Raw genomic sequence first — 25,371 nt, 5'->3', positions numbered from 1 at the left:
CTCAACAATTTTTCGAATTTTCACTTCTTCGATCTTAGATTTTCCGGTTTTTCAATTTTTAGATTTTAAATAATCTATAATAATTTTCGATTTATCGATTTTTAAATTTGTAATTTTTCAATTTTTCGATTCAGGGACGTAGATCTCGACATGCTGATTCCAAAAATATAGCATGTTGATGGCCACGGAGCAAGATTTTCGAAAGAATCGGCACGAAACGTGAATTTTTGGAAATTGCTAATAATTTCGATATTTCGACGGCCGATTCTGGGAAAACGGTTGCAGTCATCAAAGAAACGAGACCGGAAGTGTGCTCTAGAGGTTGAAATCTACAAGAAAATGTATTTAGTTAAGTTTCGAAAATGTGAAATTTTCAAATTTTCGATTTTATCCTTTTTCGACGTTTCAACTCTCGACTTTTTAATTACTCAATTTCCATCGCCCCTGAAGTGCAGCCAAATAAATCCCACTTCTCTGAAAAATTATTTTTTTCGCGATTTTTGTTTTCTGATAACCTCTATAAAGTAAAAACCAGTGGCGTAAATAATAATTTTTTTCTTCAATCAAGATTATTCCAGCAAGGACACGTATGACAATTCCAACACGTGCAATGTAGGAATACTAATAATAAAACAATGGGGAAAAACAATTCTCGAAATTTGATTAATAAAAAAATATAGCTAATAATAGCATAAGAAACAAAAAATTCCATGTCACATTTGAACGTGCGTAGAAGTCCGAATAACAGCTTATGGTAGCATAAAAGATTGCTGTACAATTTCGATTTTTTTGCGAAAATTTGGATGTCCTAGGGAAAAATCTCAAGGCGGATTCATAGACAACAAGTACTATGACAAATTTTGAGGGGATGTCATCCCACTGATGATGGAGATGATTAAACACATTTTTCGTTATATATACGATATTCCTAAAATACATATAAAATTTGACAACAATCGGAAAATATAAATCAATTCAATCGTCTAAATTTTGAGATTTTATAAACGTGAAAAAAATAAATGTTGTGGGCGACATTACATTCACTGGATCAGAACTGCGCAACATAACACGTTAGTAAATTGAGTGTGATACAATCTCGGATAATGCAACTGTTCTACATAACTTTGTTTAAATTTATCATGTCGTATTCAGATGTTATCAAGTTCTCCGTTTCATATATTTAATAGATCAAAAGTAAAATGATTTGATGCTTTTGCATTTACAAATTAGCCCAATATGTATAGGTTACATAATAAGAGTATATTTTCGTGTTTTTTCGACGTTTCATGACCCCTACAGTACGTAAAATTAGATCCCCTTTTTTTATTGATCAAATCAAAAACGGTTATTTTCTCAAAAATCCATTAGTTTTATACTGCACCTATTCAAACTGATGTAAGTGTCCCCAATAACAAAATTTTGTTATGAAAAACTCACTAGAAATATGCGCACACCACGCTTCTTTACCTGTAATAATCCACAGATCGCTTATTTTAATAAAAGTGGTTATAGTAAAAAAATTAAATTCACAAAATTAAATTTTGCTGCGTTCGTCTTATAAATGTTATTATGCAATGTGGAAATGAAGGCGGGTTCATGAACCACAAGTACAAGAAAATGTTATTTTATAAAATTTAGATCGCGTTTACTGAAAAAAATATCTGTCTAATAAAAATCGACGTAGACGACAGATAGGCGGAAACGGCGGACCTACTTTTTCGTACTCTAGGGGTCATGAAACGTCGATAAAATATGAAAGTAACTGGTCACCAGATGGGTCCCATCACAACACTTCCTTGATATGATGATAACAAAGACCTGAGTATTTTATTATTCATAGAATGTAAAAGAACACTTACTAGAACTCAATTTTAATTATGAAACTATACAAAGTGTCACGTTTGGAGTTGGCTTTAACTAGTTAAAAAAGCGCGATGAATCAGAAATGTATTTTCAAAAAGTGTACTGACATGTAAAAATTCTGAGCAATATTTTACAATTCTTGGTCGTTTATTACTCTTTTTGTGGACAATCTATATAAGATGGGATCAAAAAAGATCGTTATCTAGTTGCCACCATAAGAAAACGGTATCTTTCTCATCCAATACGTTATAAATCAAAACCGCAGATTGAGATTAATGTCCATCTGTCTTATGTGAAAGAAATTCTCCGAAAAACTGGCTTGTAATATCAGCGATATCAACCTAAGTTATTAAGTAACTGTTTTCCGACTATAATTGAAAAAGCTAAAAAATAATTAGTAATGGCGGAGGTAAGTGTAACAAGTAGCTTTTAAATTTATGAAATCCTATGTCTACTGCAAAAATTGTAAAATAATTGCACTTTCTAGTTTTACGCTTACAAAAATACTCGCACTTATTAAAATCAGCCACTTTCCTTCGCTTGTTCGAAAATTTTTCAAATTAGAAACAGCGTTACTTTTAATTAAGTAATAAATTCTCACAACAACCCACTGCGAATTTATTAATTAACGTTCATAATGGTTTTGAATTATTAATCTACCATTACGTATTAAGTGTAAATAACTTCAGCCATAAAACAAAACCAAATAAACCTTATCACACGAAAAACAATCTACAATACGTAATTCGATTGCTTTTAATCGCCCCATAACAAGCCATAAAATCCATACTAAATATTTCCGCATAAAATAAACGAAGCCAATTACACTTCGCCGTAATCGCCGCGGTTTCCCAAATTCTGAGACGGATTATAATTTATAGTTAATTTATGTCTCATAAATACGTGTAAATTAAGCGCCGCGAAAATTTATCGATTACACCCAAAGTTATTTAGCGAAACTGACATATTGAAAATTTCCTTCTGCAGCATCGCGCACGTCCTAACATCCCAGGAATTTCCCTTTTTCTTTGTGCGGGGTTCGTTTTGGGCTTTTACAACACGACACCATAAATAATGCACCTCGCCAAACGGAAAACATGCAAACTTGATCTCGCTCAAATTTGTTGGAGAGTTTTATGTTTATGGGATAGTTTTTCAAAGCACGAGGGACGTTCATTTCGGGAGATGGGACAACGACAAATCGGTGGATTAAATACGGAAGTTGCAGGGAATCGCTGGGGAGAGTTCTAGTAATCGCAGGAGAAAAACAAAAGGAAAACGTCTATAGGGAGATTGATTTTCCGATGGACTACTAGGCGAAAACGGGGTTTACGCTGAAGGAAAACCGAAATAAAGCTGTCTCATTTACATACATTTCAATTTTTTGCTTAATATTTTTATGGTAACGTGATATTATGCCGAATTAACTCCGAGTCATGTTGATGCAACACAAATAAATGTAAACCAGATTCATTATGCAAAGATTACGTTACCGCTGTGGGAATATTATTCCATTTCTGCATTAATAACTCATTTACACGTTGTTTTCAAAGTCGGACTAAAAAATTTGCATACTTAGTTACTGCATCCGTCCAAGGGTGTGTTCTCAATGCAGTATATGTTTGAAAGATGGGGAAATTAAGAATTTATATTTTATAGATAACCTTAAAAATGCTTAAAGGATATAATTGAATAATGCTGTTACGAAATAAACCCATGGGCCGTCGAGAGCTTTCTAGTATGCACTGCAATGATGGATGACTCATCGTCGGTGGCGGCGGCCGAGCGGCGTTCGCTAAAGAAAAGCCTGGAAGCGTAAATCGCGATGGGTATTCCAGAACGACCTCGATCGCAAAACATCTAGAAGTTTATGTATGAGTTTAAACAGAGGTCACCTTCGAGAACGAGGGACTCTCAATCAATAAGCTAAGTCCGTACAATGGGAGAAGTAGAGTCTAGTCCATTCAAGTCCAGTCGGAATTATTTTGTACATAATATTGTGCAATTTGTCGTGTAAATTTGAGTTACTAAGAAATAAATTGTTGAGTTTTACCCACTCTGATTTTTAATCACCGATCATCGTAACAACCTGCATTTTCGTTCTCTACAAACTGTGATTCGCCCAAAAACCAAGAACTTAGATTTTTGTCAAACGTAATCCTAATTAATGCATCCCTTGGTTACCCCTTTTACGGTTTCCCAACGATTCATGGCCTTTAAGGTATGAAAAAATAGGTCCCCGTTTCCGTCTATCCGTCATATGTCTGTCTGTGTATTTTGGGAATATCGTGTAGGCAGTAAAACGGTAACAAAAAATTTTCTAATCATCCTCACGTCGCCTCAAACATGGTAAATATTATATGTATAGAAGTATTTAAATTTCATAAAATAACATATGGTTTTGGAAATTTCATTCTACCCTATAAAACGGGTTTTTTAATAGCTTTTTTAGCCCTTTTTTTCAATGGCTTTTATTTAAGCATCTTTATGATTTTTTTTGTCGTTTATTTTTCGCATTTTTTTTGTGCCTTCTTTGCTGTCTATTCGTTATTTTTTTACTTTCTTGTGACTTTTTTTACGGTATTTTGTAGCCGTTTTATTTTTTTCCATTTTTTTTTTGTGAATTTTGTTTCACTCGAATTCTATTGTTTTTTTTTTGTCTGTAAGGAATTTAACTCCATGGGCATATCAATAATAATTTCTACATATTTATAATAATACCGAAAGGCAAAAAATCAACCAAAGGAATCGACAAAAAGCAAAAAGGCACACAAAAAATAGGCACCCAAAAATGCGATAGTAAATGAAGTAAAAAACACTGAAAATGCGACAAAAGAGAGGCTACAAAAAATAAAAAAAACACTGTAAAAAACCAGTACTAAAAAATCCACAAAAAATGTTGATAAAAACGGTCACTTAAAAAAACAACTAAAGAAATTAAAAAAAAAGGCTAATAAAAAAACGAAGTCAAAAAAGCCACAAAGAAGGCGCTACAAAATATGCGACAAAAAAAGGACCAACAAAATTTTGATTTAAAAAAAAAGAAATAAAAAACGATAAATTTTTGTGGCTTTTTGGTAATCTTTTTTTGACTCTTTTTTAGTGGCACTTTCCAGCTTTTCCAGCTTTTTTCTCCTTTTTCTTTCATTGTCGTTTTTGAACTGTTTTTTGATTCCGTTCTATTTTTTTTTATCACTTTTTTTGACACTTTTGTAGCTGCATTTTTTTCTCGCATTCTTTATCATTTTTGTCGCATTTTTATCTCTTTTCACCTTTTTTCAGCGGTGTTTTTGTCCTTTTCGATCACTTTTCTAGTCACCTTCGTGTTTGGCATTTTTTGTGGAATTGTTTTGTCGCGTATTTTTGTCCTCTTTTTGTGGCTCTTTTTCGCATACTCGCCAAAAATTTTATGATGTCACCTCAAAATTGTGCATGGTAGACGTTATTTAATTTCCTAAAAATAACATACTTGTATAACTTGTTTTATGTATTTTTTTTTGTGACTTTGATAATCACTTTTTCATTTTTCATCTCCTTTTGTCCTCTTTTTGTAGATGTTTTGTGGAATTTTTAGCGTTTCCTTTTATCGTTTTTCTCCTCTTTTTTTATCGCATTTTTTAGACCTTTTTTGGTCCCTTTTTTTGTTTCCCTTCTTTCAGTCGCGTTTTTTATACGTTCTTTGGTTACTTTTTGTCGTGCCCATTTTAAGCATTGAACAATTGAAAAAATCGAGAAAAAAAAATTGAAAAACTAAAAAATCTAAAGCCGAGAAGTTGAAAAATGGGAAGATCGTGAAATCGAAACATCAAAAATTGAAGAATCTGAAATTTAAAAATTCAAAAATTGAAAAATAGGAAAATAGAAGGACTGAAAAATTTAAAAATCGAGAAATCGAAAAATCAAAAGTAAAAAACATGGAAAATTTAAAATGTCGAAAAAATTAACCGAAAAATTGAAAAATCGAGAAAAGAAACATCAAACTATTCAATAATTGACAAATTGGGAAATCGAAAACTTGAAAATTCGTGAAATCGAAAAATTTTAAAAAACGATAAACCGAAGTATTAAAAATTGAAATTAGCTAAATCGAAACATCAAAAAATCGAAAAATTGAAAAATCAACCAAGTGGAATATTCAAAAATTGAAGAATTTAAAAACTGAAAAATCGGGAAACTCCAAATTCCAAAACTGAAATATCCAAAAATTGGAAAATCGGGAAATTTAAAAGCCGGAGAAATCGAAAAACCTAGAAATGGGAAAATCAAAACATCGGAAAATAGAAAAAGTTGAAAAAACGAAAAATCGTGAAATTGACCAATCGAAACATCGAAAAATTAAAAAAATCTAAAATTTAAAAATTCGAAGAATTGAAAATAGAAAAATGGAAGAACTGAAACATTGAAAAATCGAGAAATCGAAAAACCTAAAATTTCAAACATCTAAAATTTAAAAAATGAGCCGGAAAACTGAAAAATCGAAAAATCGAATGATGAAAAATCTGCAAATCGAAAAATTCCCAAAATCGAAATCTTGAAAAATTGGGAAATCGAAAACTTGAAAAACCGAAAAATCTAAAAATATTAAAAAGTATTAAAAATTGATAATAGCTAAATCGAAACATCGAGAAATTAAAATTTGCAAAATCAACCAACTAAAAAATCGAAATTTTTATAAACCTAGAAATTGAAAAACGGAAAAATAAAAAAAAATAACAATTGAAAAATTTAAAAACTGAAAAATCTAAAACCGAGAAGTCGAAAAATCGGAAGATCGAGGAATCGAAACATCAAAAATTGAAAAATTGAAAAACTGAAAAATCGAAAAATTAAAATGTTGAAAAAATGAAGAATCAAGAAATTGAAAGATTGAGAAATTGAAACATCATTGGATATATGATATGTTGCTGAAGTGCTGATAAAAGCGGAGACCTAATCATGAGCCATTTAGACGTTTTGTTTACAGCGTAGCCATGGAAACCGTAAGTTTAGTCGCTGTATTTGGCTGGAATCGGGTCCTGTTCGAACAGTGACCACTAGCAGTCACTCAGTTGCGGTATTTCGTTTTCAACCTACGCGAGTGAAATTGTTTGATTTTAAATAGAAATAATTAATTCAGTTGAAATTTTAATAAAAAATCGTCCTCTGATTCAAGTAATAATTTTTTTTGTGTTTGTTTATTTCCGTCAAACAATTTCGTCTATTCATTGGTAATAACGTCCGTTTTATATTTTTATGTTTAATTCATTTACCTATAGTTTAACAATTTTTTTTGTTTTAGGTTTTTTTACAAAATTAAATTTTATAATTTATCCACGAAATTGAATTTTTTATCTAAATAACTTTAGGCCAATTTTTTCGCACATAAATCGCCACTTTTTCGGTAGTAAAATCAAACATACTGTTACGAAATAAACCCATACGCCGCCCCGGTATGACGCCTATGGGTTCTAGTACGTACAGCGATGATGACTCATTGTCGGTGACGCCGGCCGGAGAAGAGACTGGAAGCGGCGACGGAGACCTTTTTTATTTGTTAAATGAGCATTTATTTTTCGTAAGTTATTTATGAACCAACTAAACAAAACCAATACATAAACACCGCTTAACAAAAATCGTACTCAAGTTGACTACACAATTAGTTATCTTTATCGAAACACTGTGTTTTTTTCTAGGAAATTGGATTTCACGGTGGATTTAATCCTAAAAAAATAACTACCGTCATAAATTGCTTAATTACATAAAGACATGTTTAAGCATAAAGTTTTATAATCCGTTAAAAATGTGTTCTATTAACAGATTGGTAGCTGGAATTTGTAGCGTAGGTACGGTTAAGGAACTAACGAGATTTTTAATGAGTGTAATAAAATTTTATTACACCTTGAAATAATCAAGCACTGATGACAGGTATTTCAGAAGGCTACTAAAATAGTGAATCATTTCAAAGTTGTAAAGTTTGCAGAGTTTGTGAAAAATAGAAGAGTCGATAGAGAAAAATGGTGCCCGAGCGAACTGCAAGAAAGGGTTGAGAGTGGTAATTTTGCATGAAATTTTCAATTCACAAAAAAGATTCGAGTACAGGAATGTCATTTATGACGCTATCAGCATATACAATCCAAATTCAATTAAATCCGTGTCAGAACTACATTTTTCTAAGCTTTAAGTACTTTCTAATTAATGATAGTAATATTATAAGATAATATAAACTGAATTGAATACAGTCAATACTCAAAGTTAAATCTAATACAAATCTGACACAACAATTTTATCAAAGTATAAATACGCCAATTGATCAGCTGATCGGTTTAATCACAGCTATATTTAACCAGATTTCTGCCAATTCTTAAATACTAAATCAGTGCTCACATTAAAAAAAATTCAATAGAGTATACTCAGTTCTCAATTAGTCTGACTATTCTTACTCACGCGTTTATCAACGATAAAAAAATTCCAGAAAGGCGTGCCGCAAATCCACGCCACTATCATTCCAAGATAAGCGATAATCACCACTATAATTAAATCTCGGGTTCCAATTCCTGATAAACAAAACAATCGAAAATCAGTTCAGATTACCCGCAACGTCGCCCACCTTAACCCGATACTGTCTGTACTCTTCAAGTGTTTGTTTAAACAATCATTCCTATGTTTACTCCTCCGAAATTACGAAAATCGCTCGCCGTCCACCGATTCAAAGAAACCTTATCACACACCGTGACAATTGAATTTTTTAGCACGTACGCACGTTCAATTCTTTCACTTGTGGAAGGTATCATTAACCCGCAGCTTTGAAATTTTGCTCAATTTCATGGTAGATTTGGCGAGGCGAAAAAGAATAGGTGGTATTATTCACACCGTGGGTCCGAGCTAATGGGGTTAATTATCCCTTTTAATTCGCTGCTCCGGAAAATTTCACCTTCGGATTTTTCCATGCGAAAAAACATCGCTTTTCGCAAGTATACAACTGTCTCCTTGAACGCAAACGTCAATAATCGATACCCCACGACACACAATGGTGTATATTTGACATATAACGACAGCGGTTCTTTTCGATGTCATTTTTATCTGGCCGTCATCTACATACTTCTTGCGGTTGAATGAGATTTTGGAAATTAGTTTCAAAGTCTGATGTTAACGTGAATCGTCTCGATAAAATATGAAGAGACGTGTGTGATAGCAACAGAAATTTATTCATTTTCAGTTAGAAACCAATATGTAATAATTTATACTCGTGACGTCGGCTAACGTTACATAACACGTAGGTATAGAAACCGAAAGCGAGAAATTAGTTCTAATGGTTAATTCGATCTTACTGGTTTACTTTTCCGAGAAGACGAGCGGTTTCAAGTGGTTCATTAAACGGTGTTCTTGCGTTGTTATTTCACTAAAAAATGCAATGTTCGTTCTACGCGTGCACAATCATCTGCGTCTACAATTGCAGTGATAACACACCATATGCGGTTGCAGTGCGCAGCGAGCTTGAACTTTGGACAAATAAATCGCACGAAAATTAAAAACGAGAAAAGTTATCGCAATTCAAGCCGCTCACGTTTTCAGGTCATTTGAATTTTGCTTTGTTGGAACTGTGAATACTACGTTATATGTGACTAATTAATTTTAATTAAAAGATCCTTTCACTTAATTCTTTAATGTGCTTTGTTAATGTCTTATTTTTGGAATTCTCTTTTATCTGAATTTTATTGTAACGTCATTTTTCATTAATTAGGGTCTGTTGTTGGGGTAATAAGGGATTTGCCTTACAAATGAATTTATAACATGCGAATTAGCGTAGCATGACTGGAAATGCCGGAACAAAATGAAAAGTATTAATGAATTGCGCTGACGAATTTTTGTTTGGTGAACAAGATCCACATTTTCCAACTGTGATATAATTTTTTAATTAAAAAAAAATGTCTAATTACGAATTTTATTTATGTGATTGAATATTTAACGCTTTTGTTTTTAATTAATGAGAAAGAGAGAGAAGAGGAGGCATATCTAAACTGCGGTGCAACTAATTCGACGTTTCTTTTTTTTCATATATGTTAGGATTATCAAATAGATGGTAAAATGTTAAGCAAAATTTGTCTGCTCATTCCCACCAACAATTGAATGACGTCATCTCCAAATTTTACAATAATATATGTTAATAAAAACCATTCATTCTCCCCACCACCGAATTGATGATGTCATCTTACAATTTTGTGTAATAAATGTTAAAATACATAATCCTAAACTTGTAGTTTATAAATCCGTGTTGAATTTTAATTCTAGATACATATAACAATTTTTCGATTTCTCGATTTTTCGAATTTTCTCGATATTTCAACTTTTAATTTCTCAATTTTTCGATATTTCAATGTCAGGATTTTTCCGTTATTCGGTTTTCCAATTTTTGGATTTTTCAGTTAGTCGATTTTCTTTTTTTCGATTACTCAATCAATTTCAGCGTTGGGATCTCCCAATTCTTCAATTTCTCGACTTTTCAAAGTTTTCGATTTCTCGATTTGTACATTTTTCAATTTTTCAATTTTTGACGTTCCTAAATTTTCGATTTTTCGATTTCCAAATTTTTGGATTAATCGATTTTTCCAGTTTTCAGTTTCTCAATCTTCAATGTTTCAGTTTTGGAATTTTTCAATTTTTCGAATCTTCGAATTTTCGATTTTTCAATTCTTCGGTTCTTCGATTTTTCAATTTTTCGATACTTCAGTTTAGGAATTCTTCACTTTTCGATTTTTCAAATTTAAATTTTTTAACTTTTCGATTTTTTTGATATTTTGACATTTCGATTTTTCAATTTTTTGATTCAGTTTCTTCATTCTTCAAATTTCCGCTTTATTGATTTTTTTCATTTTTTGATTTCCCCATTTTCCAATCTTTAAATTTAATGACTTTTCAATTTTTTGTGTTTCTTCAATTTTTCGATTGTTCAGTTTTTGACGTTTCAGTTTTGGGATTTTCCAGTTTTTTGATTCTTCAATTTTCCAATTTTTCGATATATTTCAGTATAGAAATTCTTCAGTTTCTCGATTCTTCAAATTTCCGCTTTATCGATTTTTTTCATTTTTCGATTTCTCATTTTTCCGCAATCTCAATTTAACGATTTTTCAATTTTTCATTTCTTCAATTTTTCGATTTTTCAATCTTTAACATTTTCAAATTTTTGATTGGTCAATTTTTGACGTTTCTAAATTTACGACTTTCCGCAATTTCTCAATTAATGGATTTTTTCAATTTTTCGAATTTTTGATTTCTAGACTTCTTGATTTTTCAGTTTTTCAATTCTTTGATGTTCGATTTTTCAATTTTTTTCACTCTCAATTTATAGTTTTTTTTTCTTTGGATTTTCCGCCTTTTCCATTTCTCGCGTTTTCAAATTTTCGATATTCTACTTATGGTTTTTTCACTTTCCGATTCTTCAATTTTTCAATTTTTTGATTTTTGACTTTTTCGTTTGTTACATTTTAGAATTTTTTGATGTATCGATTCCTCGATTTTTCATTTTCCCGATTCCTCAATTTTTTACTTTTCTAAGTGTTCGATTTGTCAATTTCTTGATTGTTTGACTTTTCGATTTCTCGATTTTCGACGTTTAGATTCCTGGACTTTTCGATTTTCAGTTTTTTTAATATTCCATTGTTCTACTTTCTAAATTTTCTAGTTTTGGACTTCCATTTTTCGACTTTTATGCTTCTCAATTTTTCAGTTTTTCAATTTTTTAATTTTTCGATGTTTCAGTTTTTCAATTTTTCGATTTATCCGTGTTTCGATTTTGCGACTTTTCAGCGTTTCAATTTTGTAGATTTTCGAAGTTTCGATTTTTCAATTCCTCGATTTTTAAGTTTTAGATTTCATTTTCCGATTTTTCAATTATTCGATTTTTAAAAATTTGGATTATTCGATTTTTCAATCCTTCGATTTTTCTGTTTTTCAATTTTTGGAATTTTTGATTTTCAGTTTTTTGATTTTCCATTTTTAGATTTTTTATTCGATTTTTTGACATATCAGTTTTGTCGTTTTTAAAATTTTTCGACTTTTCTATTTCTCAATTTTTCAATTTTTTATATTTTCGACGTTTCAATTTTAAAATTTCAACTTTTTCGTTTTTATCGATTTTTCGATTCTTCGACAATTCTATTTTGCAATTTTTCGAATTTTTAAATTTTAGATTTTTCAGTTTTCTGACGTTTAGATTTTAAAAATTCTTGATTTCTCGACTTTTCGATCTTTTGATGATCGATTTCTCGATGTTTCAGTTTTTTAATTTTTCGATTTTTTTCATTTTTCGACTTTTCAGCTTTTCGATTTTCCAATTTTTCTTTTCTTTAAAAGTTCCGATTTTTCAATTTTTCGACTTACCAGGTTTTCGTCATTTCAGTTACAGAATTTTTCAATTTGTCGATTTTAAAATTTTTCGAATTAATTTTCCGATTATTCGAATTTTTTTAATGTAGGATTTTTCGATTTCTCGGTTTTTAGAGTTTTTAATCTTTTGATTTTTTGTTGTTTCGATTTTTCATTTCTTCGATTTTTCAGTTCTTCGATATTTCTGATTTCCAATTTATCAAATTTTTAAATTTTTGGTTTTCAGTTTTTTTGTGTTTTTAAAATTATTCGACTTTTCGATTTTTAGATTTCCCGATTTTTCAAGTTTTCGATTTTTTAATATTTCAAAATTTCAATTTTGGAAATTTCTCAATTTCTGGATGTTTCAGTTTACCTATTTTTAAATAAATTTAAATTTTTTTTGATTTTCTCAATTTCTCTCAATTTTAGATGTTTTGATGTTCTGATTTTTTGTTGTTTCGATTTTTCATTTGTTCAATATTTCTCTTTATCAATTTTTTGAATTTAAAATTTTTGAATTTAAGTTTTTTTGATTTTCAATTTTTCGATTGTTTTATTCCATTTCTTTGCGGTTTTCTGATTGTTATTAAAATTTTTCGACATTTGGAACTTTAGATTTCCCCATTTTTCAAGTTTTCGATTTTCCAATTTTTCAACATTTCAATTTTGGAAATTTCTCAATTTCTGGATGTTTCAGTTTACCTATTTTTAAAGGAATTCAAAATTTTTTTGATTTTCTCAATTTCTCGATTTATTAATATTTCGATGTTTCAATTTTTAATTTGTCGAATTTCTAGATACCTCAAATTTTCGCTTCTCGATTTTTTTTTCGATTTCTCAGTTTCACGATTTTTCAATTTTTCGATTCTTCGATTTTTCAATTTTTTGATTTTTCAATTTTTGACTTTTTTAAATTTTCGATCTCCCAATTTCTTGATTTTTAAATTTTAAATTTTTCAGTTTTCTGATCTTTCGATTTCTCGATTTTAGATTTTTCGGTTTTTCAATTTTTCCCTTTTTCGATTTTTCAACTTTTCAGCTTTTCGATTTTCCAATTTTTCGATTTTTTTGAAATTTTAGATTTTTCGATTTCTGGGTTTTTCGATTTTTCAATTTTAGATGTTTCGATGTTCCGATTTTTTGTTGTTTCGATTTTTCATTTGTTCAATATTTCTCTTTATCAATTTTTTGAATTTTTAAATTTTTGCATTAAAGTTTTTTGATTTTCAATGTTTCGATTGTTTTATTCGATTTCTTTGCGGTTTCTGATTGTTATTAAAATTTTTTGACGTTTCGAACTTTAGATTTCCCCATTTTTCAAGTTTTCGATTTCCCAATTTTTTAACATTTCAATTTTGGAAATTTGTCAGTTTCTGGTTTTTTCAATCCAACTGTTAAAAAAAATTAAAAAATTTTTGATTCCTCAATTTCTAAATTTATTGATATTTCGATGTTTCAATTATTATACTTTAAAAGTTCTTGCGAAATAACCTTCGACCATTATGTTTAATCAACAACGGGCGGAATAATGTCTCAGATTCTTGATCCAGTGCTGCCGCGTCGATACTTTGATTACAAATATATTTTTCTTTTGGACTATATCAACATAATATAACATTTCAAGATCATAAATCTGTGTCCTGTGCTTGAAAAATTAATAAGGGCACCGAGTATTATTATTTGAAGTAATATAGTAATATAGAAGTAGTTTTTTTACTAGCTGTAAACACTCGTAGAGACGCACTGGCTACGACCTTGTGGACCAGATCAAAGAGTCCCCGCTACTCGCCGTAAAACACACCTTGCTTCAACTGGGGAATTGCATCCGTAAGATAAATTTCCGCGTAGTGTTAATCAACCTCGGGCCTTGCAAAAGATCCGCAGCACTTTACATGTACGGATTAAAATATTTTCTCCATCCGCCGCAATTTACAACGTTACAAAATATCCACACAAGCAAACATCTCGCAAAACCACACTTTATGAGATGTTTGATCCACAAACGCGAGATGCATTATAAAAGCCCCTGTGCATCGCACGTTCTACCAGAGATCGATGTTATCTCCATATATTTTTAAAAGAAAATTCCACATCGTTCCGCCCGGATTTCACTCCGGACTGAGTCTGAGTTACTCCTTCTCATACTTTCAAAACAAAATACGAAGCAAAGATTTGAAAACAAAATCATCGCGATAACGATTACAGATCAAAAACATTCGGAATCCGTAGGTTATTGCATTATTTGCCGAACCTATCAGCGACACGTTACAGTAGCCACAATAAAGCACCGAATAAACTATTATCAGTAGTTTAGTAACGTAAAGATATCCACCGCAATAAAAAAGTGTTTGCTTTAGCATACGAGATAAGTGGCTGGATTTAGACGACGCGAGATCGTAAAAGCGAGGATTCTTATCAGCAGAAAAATGAGTAAAATCGTATGCATTTTACACTTACCACGGTGATTGGATACATGGGGTTGATAATGGTGAACAAGAGGACGTGATTTGGCTTGCTTTCATCTTGTCTTTTTCTTCTTGGTTCTTCCGCCGTTGTGTAATTTCCAGTATGTCCCTGAAACAAAAACTGAATGCTCATTATCAGTTCAGATCCGTTACAAAGTCGCACCAAAAGTTTACCATCACTTTATTTGACCACGAATAACCTGATAGACTTCATAATATCCGAGCTGGTGCACTTTCTCTGAATACGGGTAATATAAATAACGTAAAGTAGAGTCCGCCAAATAGTGACTATTGTTCACTATTTGGCGGACTCTACTTTACACCGTACGTTTCTTCCTCAGGTTATTTTTAGCCGAACACATGTTGCTAAAATTTCGGTACTTAATTACGGTACATATGAAACAATCACGCCGATCATAAGTGCTCGGTTAAATTAATTTTCAAGAATCACCCACCCTTCGATACGACGCGACACATGTCAGCCAAATTTAGCTAATCCCGTTTCAGCTCGGCTTGTCAAGTTCTATGATCAATCCCAAAACTCATTACCATCATCTCCGCCCATCCGGAATTATATCAAATTCATAAAACTCGAATTGAATTTAAATACATAAATAATTCAGGAGGAAAACGAAACCCATACATCGCACTTTTCGCGATAAATAATAACTGAAAAACGTGTCGTCCGGATTTTTATTTCCATCAAAAACTGTACCCATCGACGACAGCTTTTAAAAGTTAGGTGGATTCGTGCTCGGCGAAATTAGTTTAATAGAGAATGTAATAAAACACAATTGAAATAATTTTCGTCCATCACGCGAGATGAGGGTAAATTGTCTCTTACCTTACAAATGAAATTCTGCGCTATTAATAAAAAACACGTTTTTGTCAACATTCCATTTGAATAATTTATTTTTTATTATTAAGGGTTCTCCCACTTTTCGAAAAAATTAATTTCGTTAAATATTTATAACATGCGAAGTTTAGTCTTGGGATAATTCACACAAGCGCCTTAAAATCAGAGGGTACAAAGCACGTACTCATTAAAATTTATGCCAACTACAATGAGGTCTAGAAATTTTCAATTCATTACACTCGACAAAATTAAAATAAATATACGAACCACTCGACTAAACTACAGGCAAAAATGATTGATTGCTTTTATCTGTCGGTATCATTGCACTGACTGCAACCGTTTTAATAAAAAAATTCCACTTCGTTAACATCATTTCTGTGTGGGTTTTATTGCTACGATGACTACAAGGGTCAAACTAGTCAAAATATTCAACTCCCGACCATAATCACTACATTAATCCTTTTATTGGCTCATTCATCACCTATTCATCATCCAGCTTTCGTTATCTCGTATCATTGAACCTCTGATTTAGTATCAGATTTTTATAACCCATTCTAACGGTATTCCTCGAAACTGCACCATCATTATTTTCTACAAACCTACATTGTGTTCGCATAAAAAATGCATACCGTATCACTTAGTAATCATCGTTCTAATTTCGTTTGGATGATTATTGTTACTCCTTGTTTCGTATCTTGATTCGTATTATTAGGCTAGATGAACAGTAGTTACCGAGGCAGTTACCAACTCTATTCTAAGCAAAAACATATAATTTCGGCTGTGTGTTCCGTAATAATGGCGGCTTTGCTCTGGAATATGAAAGCGGGCGTAATACTTATCCGTTTTTTGTACATATATTTTTAAATTAAAGCAAATTGGGTGGATTCCCGTTAGGAAGTGGCGCAACGTTTAATTAAAAACAATGGCGATCACAAAAAAAACATTCGCGAATAAATTATGAGTTGGTGAACGAGCACAATTTTTGTTTTGAATTTTTTATATAATTTAAAATTCAATCTAACACTGAATGCACGACAAAAATTGTAGAGTTTAATCAATGTTGTGTGTTCCGTTCTCGTAACGTTTACGTAAATATGATACGCTAAATTTACGCGGAAAAAATCCTAGGATAATAATTGTTGAAATTCTATTTCTGTTTACTCGCACTTATCAGTAAATTCCAAATCTGTGGATATTGACTTTGCAAACGTTTATCCGACATATTGAACTTCCAGATAAGTAAGAGCGAAATGATAAGAGGTAATTCATTAAGGGATTACGAGTTATTTTTGTAATACGTATATTTTATTGTACTACAGATCGAACGTAATCAAAAAAAATAAATTAGAGTTGGTGGTAATAACACACTCAGCTGTGTCATTGTTTTCACTGTATGTTGCCTTCGAATCTAAATCAATCTAAAATCAAGGTAGATTCATAAACCCCAAGTACAGGAGTATATTATTTCAAAGTTGGATAACCTTAATTCAACAATATTTTTTTAAATTTTACGACAATCGGTCTAGTAGTTTCGGAGATTTATCTATCTAATAAAAATCGACACAGACGATAGACGGCAGACAGACGGAAACGAGGGACCACTTTTTTCATATTCTGGGGGTCAGCAAACGTCGAAAAAACATGAAAGTAGCTAGTCGCGCGGTGGACCTACTCTAATCTCGTGTAATAAGTTGGTAATACATTTCACATTTGTTCGTCTTTTCTAGCTTGTTATATTCTCTCATTCTATGTTTGTTCTCTCTCCTCAATTTCTCCCCTTAAGGCTGTTGATACAATGCCTTGCACTGATTTGTGCAATGTGAAAAGAGAAGAAAGCAAAATTTATATAGTAAAAGAAGTTTTTCTGAAGTTAAATAATTTTGTAAGTTAGAGTGTTAAATTCTAGGCACATATTAAGACCGATTCATTTACTTTTATTCCCAAAAATAACGCTATCTAAACAAAATCATGAAAAAGTATAAAGAAACAATTTATAATAAAACCGCAACTAATTTTTTCCTTAAATTTTACAAGCCTTAGTTTTCGTTATTGGCGTTATTTCTTACCGATTCCTGTGTAGCAACAGCCTTAAGCATTTCATTGTATTTCATATTTTACGATTCTTCGCTAGAAGACACTGTTGGTATCTATATACCTTTGCTTTTCATGATGAATTTACTGTGTGTTCTCACATAAATTCTCTCTTGTCTTGCTGTTTCTCTCTCTTTCTCCGTCTATCTATCATCTTCTTCTGTTCTTATTCCATTTTTCTATTATAGACTCTTTCGGACATTTAATAATGACTTATTTTCTTATAACTTCATAATTTCTTGTCTTTAAATTGTACGACTGCAGTTCCTGAGTATACATATATTATACACCATTATGGTCTACTAGCGATTTTTTTTCCAAACATGTGGTACAATATTCTTCCCTATTTATATCGTTTGTATTAATTTTTGTGCTTCCTTATTTAATTTTCTGAATTTGGTTTGTCTGTCTCCTTATTTTTGCTTTAATCTTCGTCCTTTTTTTGTTTTCCCCACATTTATCTCTTGCATTTTTCTATTAAAATCGCCTTCCACTTCTTCTCTGTCATGTTCATTTCATACTATATGGCATAAGCGTGATCTTTTTCTTGGCTTATGTGTAATTCTCATTTCTTCTATCTCTTCATATTCTTAGAAAAAGTGTAATTTTTATTTCTATTTTTATTACTCTTTTTTCCGTTTTCGCCTATTTTTCTTTTTTATATTGTAAAACCCAATGACATTTTATATTTTTTGAACATACATGAAGTTTTAAAGAATCAATTTCCACAAGTTCTGGTTAATTAGTGGCCCTGATTCGTTCATTCTTTCATTCCCTCTTTATTTCTTTAGTCCTTTCGCTCTTGTTCTCCTTCATTAAGTCTTTCCTTCATCTTTCATACATTCACACTTTCATTCATTATTTTCTTTCATACATTCTATCAATCATTCTTTATTTCATGCAATTGCTCATTCATTCATTCCTTCATGCATTCATTTAGTCCTTCGCTCATTCCTTTTTTCAGTCTTTCATTCGTTCTTTCATTCATTCTTATATTCTTGCATTCATTACATCGTCGATTCAATGAAAACATTTTCTTAAATGATTTTTTTCTAAAAAACAATGTTCTGAAATCTTACAAACACTTCAAACTTATCTTAAGCACGCGAAATCGTTGATCAAAATTTATCCGTTTATCCCCCACAAAAATTTGATGACGTCATCTCAAAAATTTTTAAACAAACATGAAGTTTTAAAGAATCAATTTCGACAAATTCTGGTTAATTAGTGATCTTGATTCGTTCTTTCTTTAATTCCTTGATTTCTTTAGTCCTTTCGTGCATTCTCCCCTTCATTAATTCTTTCCTTCCTCTTTCATACATTCTCCCCTTCATTAATTCTTTCCTTGATCTTTCATACATTCTTTCCTTCATTCATTTTCTTTTATACATTCTCTCAATCATCCTTTCTTTCATGCAATCGTTCATTCCTTCATACATTCTTTCATTTATTGCTTTATTCAGTCTTCCAATCATTCTTTCAGTCATTCGTTCTTTCGTTCATTCCTTCGTTCATTCTTTCATCCTCTCTTTCTCTCTTCTTTCCTCCATCCATTCTGTCGTTCGATCTTTCATTAATTCTTTCATTCGTTATTTCATTCATTCTTTCATACATTCTTTGATTCTTTCATTCATTCCTTCACACATTCTTTCATTCCTTCATTCATTCTTACATTATTACATTCGTTGCATCATCTATTCAATGAAAACAAATTTCTTATAAATGATTTTTTGCTACAAAACCGAATCTTCTGAAATCTTACAAATGCTTCAAACTTATCGTAAGCATGCGAAATCGATAATCAAAATTTATCCGTTTATCCCCCACAAAAAATTTTAAAGGATCAAATTTCAACAACTTCTGGTTAATTAGTGGTCTTGATTCGTTCTTTCTCTCATTCCTTCATTATTTCTTTAGTCCCTTCGTTCATTCTCTCCTTCATTAATTCTTTCCTTCATTCATTATTTTCTTTCATACATTCCCTCAATCATTCTTTCTTCCATGCAAGCGTTCATTCATTCAATCCTTTATACATTCTTTCATTTATTCCTTTATTCAGTCTTTCAATCATTGTTTCGTTCATTCCTTTATTTATTGTTTCATCGTCTCTTCTTTCCTCCATCCATTCTGTCCTTCAATCTTTCAATAATTCTTTCATTCGTTATTTCATTCATTCCTTTATTCAGTTTTTCATTCGTTCTTTCATTCATTCTTTCGTTGATTCCTTCATTCATTTTTACACTCTTGCAATCATTGAATCATTAATTCAATAAAAACAATTTTTATTTAATGATTTTTTGCTAAAAAACAGAATGCTCTGAAATCTTACAAATGCTTTCAACTTATCGTAAGCATGAGAAATCGTTAATCAAAATTTATCCCACAAAAAATTGATGACGTCATCTCAAAATTTTTAAACAAACATGAAGTTTTAAAAGATCAATTTCGACAAGTGGTCTTGATTCGTTCTTTCTTTAATTCCTTAATTATTTCTTTCGTCCTTTCGTTCATTCTCTCCTTCATGAAATATTTCATATATTATTTCATTCATTCATTCACTCTTTCATTCATCATTTACTTTCATACATTCTTTCATTTGTTCGTTTATTTAGTCTTGCAGTCATTCTGTCGTTCAATCCTTCATTCGTGCTTTCATTCATTCCTTCATACATTCTTTCCTTTACTCCTTCAATTAGTCATCTTGATTCGTTCTTTCTTTAATTCCTTGATTATTTCTTTAGTCCTTTCGTTCATTCTCTCCTTCATGAAATCTTTCCTTCATCTTTCATACATTATTTCATCCATTCATTCATTCACTCTTTCATTCATTATTTACTTTCATACATTCCCTCATTCTTTCTTTCATGCAATCGTTCATTCATTCATTCCTTCATACATTCTTTCATTTATTCGTGTATTCAATCTTTCAATAATTCTTTCATTCACCCTTTCAGTCATTCTGTCGGTTATTCCTTCATCTTTCATACATTATTTCTTTCATTAATTCACTCTTTCATTCATCATTTACGTTCATACATTCTTTCTTTTATTCATTCCTTCACACATTCTTTCCTTTACTCCTTCATTCCTTTATTTTATTTTTTAAACAAACAAAGTTTTAAAGCATATTTTTCGACAATTTCTGGTTAATTAGTGCTCTTGATTCGTTCTTTCTTTAATTCCTTGATTATTTCTTTAGTCCTTTCGTTCATTCTCTCCATCATTAATTCTTTCCTTCAACTTTCATACATCCTCTCAATCATTCTTTCTTTCATGGAATCGTTCATTCATTCATTCTCTCATACATTCTTTCATTTATTGCTTTATTCACATTTTCATTCATTCTTTCAGTCATTCTGTCGTTCATTCCTTCATTCGTTCTTTCATTCACTCCTTCATACATTCTTTCATTCTTTATTTTATTCATTACTTCACACGTTCTTTCATTTATTCCTTCATTCATCTATTTTATTTTTTAAACAAACATGAAGTTTTAAAGGATCAATTTCGACAACTTCTGGTTAATTAGTGATTTTGATTCGTGCTCTCTTTAATTCCTTAATTATTTCTTTAGTCTTTTCGTTCATTCTTTCCTTCATTAATTTTTTCCTTCAACTTTCATACATGTTCTCAATCTTTCTTTATTTCATGCAATCGATCATTCATTCATTCCCACATACATTCTTTCATTTATTACTTTATTCAGTGTTTCATCCTCTTTTTCTTTCATTCTCTCTTCTTCCCTCCATCCATTGTCCTTCGATCTTTCATTAATTCTTCCATTCGTTATTTCACACATTCTTTCATACATTCTTTCATTTAGTCCTTTATTCATTCTTTCATTCTGTCTTTCATTCCTTCTCTTTTTTTGATTTCTCAATTTATCAATTCTCAATTTCTCGATTTCTCAATTTGTCCATTTTTTGGTTCTCATTTTTCCATTTTCGGGTCCTCGATTTTTCAATTTCTCAATTTCCTTATTTTTTGAATCTGCATTTTTCAATTTTTCGATTTCTTCATTCATTCCTATATTCTTGCATTCATTGCATCGTCGCTTCAATGAAAACAAATTTCTTTTAAGTGATTTTTTGCTAAAAAACAATGCTCTGAAATCTTAGAAATGCTTTAAACTTATCGTAAACATGGAAAATCGTTAATCAAAATTTAGCCGTTTATCCTCCACAAAAAATTAATTACGTCATCCCAAAATTATTCGAATAAATCGTATCTAAAAAGTGCAATATATATTACGAATCTGTACTTGTTTTTATATTACCAATGCAACCATATTTTTTAGAAATGAATATACAGGGTGACTCAAAAAAAAATTAATGAGGCAATTTATTTCTTTAATGATGCTCACAGATATGTCTCCATATAATATGACTAAAAAATGTGGTATGTGTCCACACATAAGTATATATTTTTTTATATGTATGTATATGCATTCCCAGTTGAATAATCGAAATAAATTGAAGTTGTGATAGTATTTGTTGACTTAACTCTAATTGGTAAACTTTTATTTATGAGCTACTTAAGTCACTTCTATTATCAAAATATTATTTCATTCTCACAAAAAAAATTGTAAAACCCAAAGATATTTTATATTTTTTGATGTTTTTGAACAAACATAAAATTTTAAAGGACCAATTTCCACAAGTTCTGGTTAATTAGTTAGTTTTCATTCGTTTTTTCTTTCATTTCTCCATTCTTTCTTTCTTTGGTTCTTTCGTCCATTCTCTCCTTCATCTTTCATACATTCTTTCTTTAAAGTACTCGTTCATTCATTCCTTCGTTACTCCTTTCATTCTTTCATTGAGTCTTTCATTCACTCCGCATCATCGATTCGATGAAAACAAATTTCTTTTAAATAATTTTTTGCTAAAAAACTCTGAAATCTTACAAAAGCTTTAAACTTATCGTAAGCATGGGAAATCGTTACACAAAATCTATATTTGTGTTTACATTACCAATGCAATCATATTTTTAGGAATGAATATACAGGATGACTCAAAAAAATTAATATGAATAAGGCAATTTATTTCTTTAATGATGCTCACACTTATGTTTCCAGATAATAATTACGTAATAAAAAAATGTGGTATACGTGCACAAATAAGCATATTTTTTTTTTTATATATAGATTCTCAATTGTGCAGGCATCACTTGGAAATAATTTGAAGTTGACTTAACTCTAATTGGTAAACATTTATTTATTACAGACTTAAACCGAGCTACTTAAGTCACTTCTGTTGATACATTCACACTGAAAAATATTATTCTACTCTCAGAAACCTGCAAATTTATACATCTTTATTGACACTTAAATAAATATTCATGAATAATAGTGATAATTACAAGCCACTGTTTGTAAACAGACAAGGATGTTTATGTTAATTAGCAGACTTCTAATAACCGCAACTAGAATTTCCCCACTAATATCAAACGTAAGCCAAGCTTAGAGGCATTTATACACTTTCTAACCCCGAAACAACTGAAATTATTGAACTGTTACGAAAAGGCAAATGCAATCTTAATAATTGCCTACAAAACTTCTTTGACTATCATTATTAGAAGTGTTTATTTACAGTGAGGCAAGGTCGACGACCAGAAAATTAAGTACTTAAGTTACAACGTAACCCATGCATTATACAAGAATCGAATTGAATTCACCTTATTGTTGTATTGTGGTGCACTAAACAACAATAGTCATTTTTATGCAGCAGACAATGTCTTTAAATTCTTTTATAATTCTGAGGAAAAATTGTTCTTGGTAATTAATGCAAAAAAAATTGTCTATAAAATTGTTGAAAATGGATTCTCAAAAGTATAAAATTAGTGCTGTGTGTCTTGGGAAGACTATAAATCCTAACAGTATTTCGAGACAAAGCCGAGACGGATAACCATCCGAGTACGAAAAATTATTATTATTTTTATTTACAAAATGCCGGTTAACGGCCCAAACAAGGCCAACAATCCTAGGTCAACACTAACTTTTCCGCCCGTACGGACCCAAGGTCCCCCGATCGAACCCATTTATCGGTCCCAACCTCAAGCAGGTCGCTCTCGTGGCCCAACAACGCGAACGTGACGCCTATGACTCAACGCGACGATTTTTGGAGATCCTCCAAATCGATGTCAAATTTAAAATAAACAATACTTTATTATATTTGGACCATTTCCGTCTCGGAATTTAGGCACTATATCCCGTGTATTTTGTCTGTAGGGTTTGGCTCCACATTGTTTGAGTCAGCTTCTTTTCTGCTCTTTGATTCGTGGTATTTCGATGAGTTATGTCACGGCTAGTCATTTATAAGTTTAGAGCAGAAGATGGATTATTATTGGTGAAATAGGCCAACAAAGCAGCTGTGGTCGTTATAAATAATTCTGGTACGATTTGTTATGGGTTTATGGTTTCAAAGGCACGTCGCGGAGGTGTCGGGTTAAACCGTATCACTTGGAACTGCCGTTTAATTAAATGTTTTAAGTTCCGACACAGATAGCTTTAATCCCCATGTGCTGGTACAGTTTTGTAATAATGGAAAGTTGTCCGTCTTGTATGGTACTACAAGTGTATTAAAAAAAACACGCCATCTGTGCACGTTGTAATTTTCAACTTGCTCTCAACCTGTTATTGTTTTCGTCTGTCACACCTCACTTTTATTCTCTTAATTCGTGTCATTATCCCTCGCTTGCGAAAGCGATCGAAATAATGGGTTAAGACCAAGTCTGAATTTTCGTGGGCTTGGGCAAGTGACGTAATTGCACGTTGTTAACAACAATTTATTAAGTAAACAATGGTAAAATATTTTCTCACGTCTGGACGCCGGCCCTGATTTACAACAACATCGCCCCGGTTGATATGGGCCCAAAATGGTCTTCGGGGGGTGATAGAAAACAAAAACAATTTATAACCGAAGTTGGGTAGAAGTTATTGGTGTTGTATTTACAGCCAACGTTGTGACGAAAATCAAAAGGGTTTGAGTTTGCCGTAAAACGTGTTTATTGTATAGTGTGTCCACAAAAAAGTGGGTCACACGTGCATACTTCAAATTTTTCATTGTGGTAGTCATAGTGATATTTTTAAAACTGATTCATGGTTTTATACGGATATCAACATTTTTCTCAAACAATAGTCATTCTAGTTGTATTTCTGTGAAACTACTTCAAGATATTTATGTAGTGTTTTTGCATGCACACTTGACTGTTCGCAAATTTGTATAATGACATTTGCTTTTTTGTTTTGTTCAAAAATATACCTATTTAACTCTGTTGCTATGTTGAAATGAACAAAAAATGGCGCCAGCCGGTTTTCGATAAGAATCAATGGTAAAAAAAGAGGGCTTGGAGAGATCACAGTACGAACTAATTGATGCTGGATTTTACATTATATCGTAGACGTATTTAGTGACATTGAAATAAATAAAATTAATATGGGTAACACAGTTTAAGCACACAATCACAATAATATTTTGATTATTGGCATCGTTTTTAGCAATTTTGAGGACACATAATTTTGAATGACCACTGTATTAAGGTAACGATTAACACAGAGAGCCTTTTTTGACTAATGCATTTTTTCTTTTTTGTCGACGTTTCATGACCCCTAGAGTACGAAAAAGTAGGTCCCGCGTTTCCGTCTGTCTGTGTCAATTTTTATTAGGCAAATAATGTCCGAAATATTGGACCCATTGTTGTCAGATTTTACATATAGTTTTTGCAAACTAGCACGGGACAGGAAGATCATACAAA

General features: G+C 31.3%; 1 protein-coding gene across 4 annotated transcripts in view; it reads right to left on the bottom strand.

Annotated features, from left to right (window-relative positions):
* The window catches only part of LOC135127769 (heterogeneous nuclear ribonucleoprotein L), a 390,771-nt gene that overhangs the window by 360,439 nt on the left and 4,961 nt on the right, over positions 1 to 25,371 (bottom strand). For 2 of the 4 annotated variants that reach the window (XM_064054374.1, XM_064054376.1), the window contains exon 2: positions 14,665 to 14,793. In XM_064054374.1, coding sequence (XP_063910444.1) covers positions 14,665 to 14,793 — 129 coding nt within the window. Of the gene's footprint in view, positions 1 to 9,170; positions 9,280 to 14,664; positions 14,794 to 25,371 lie in introns of those variants that run through there. The other 2 variants (XM_064054375.1, XM_064054377.1) reach the window with 2 other exon arrangements.

The sequence above is a fragment of the Zophobas morio genome, unplaced genomic scaffold, assembly GCF_036711695.1.
Source record: "Zophobas morio isolate AGI-343-1 ecotype UQ-CSIRO unplaced genomic scaffold, CSIRO_AGI_Zmor_V1 ptg000012l, whole genome shotgun sequence".
In the NCBI taxonomy this organism is placed as follows: domain Eukaryota; kingdom Metazoa; phylum Arthropoda; class Insecta; order Coleoptera; family Tenebrionidae; genus Zophobas; species Zophobas morio.
Note: the sequence above shows the minus strand (reverse complement) of the source record. Positions and strands in the feature narration are given on the sequence as shown.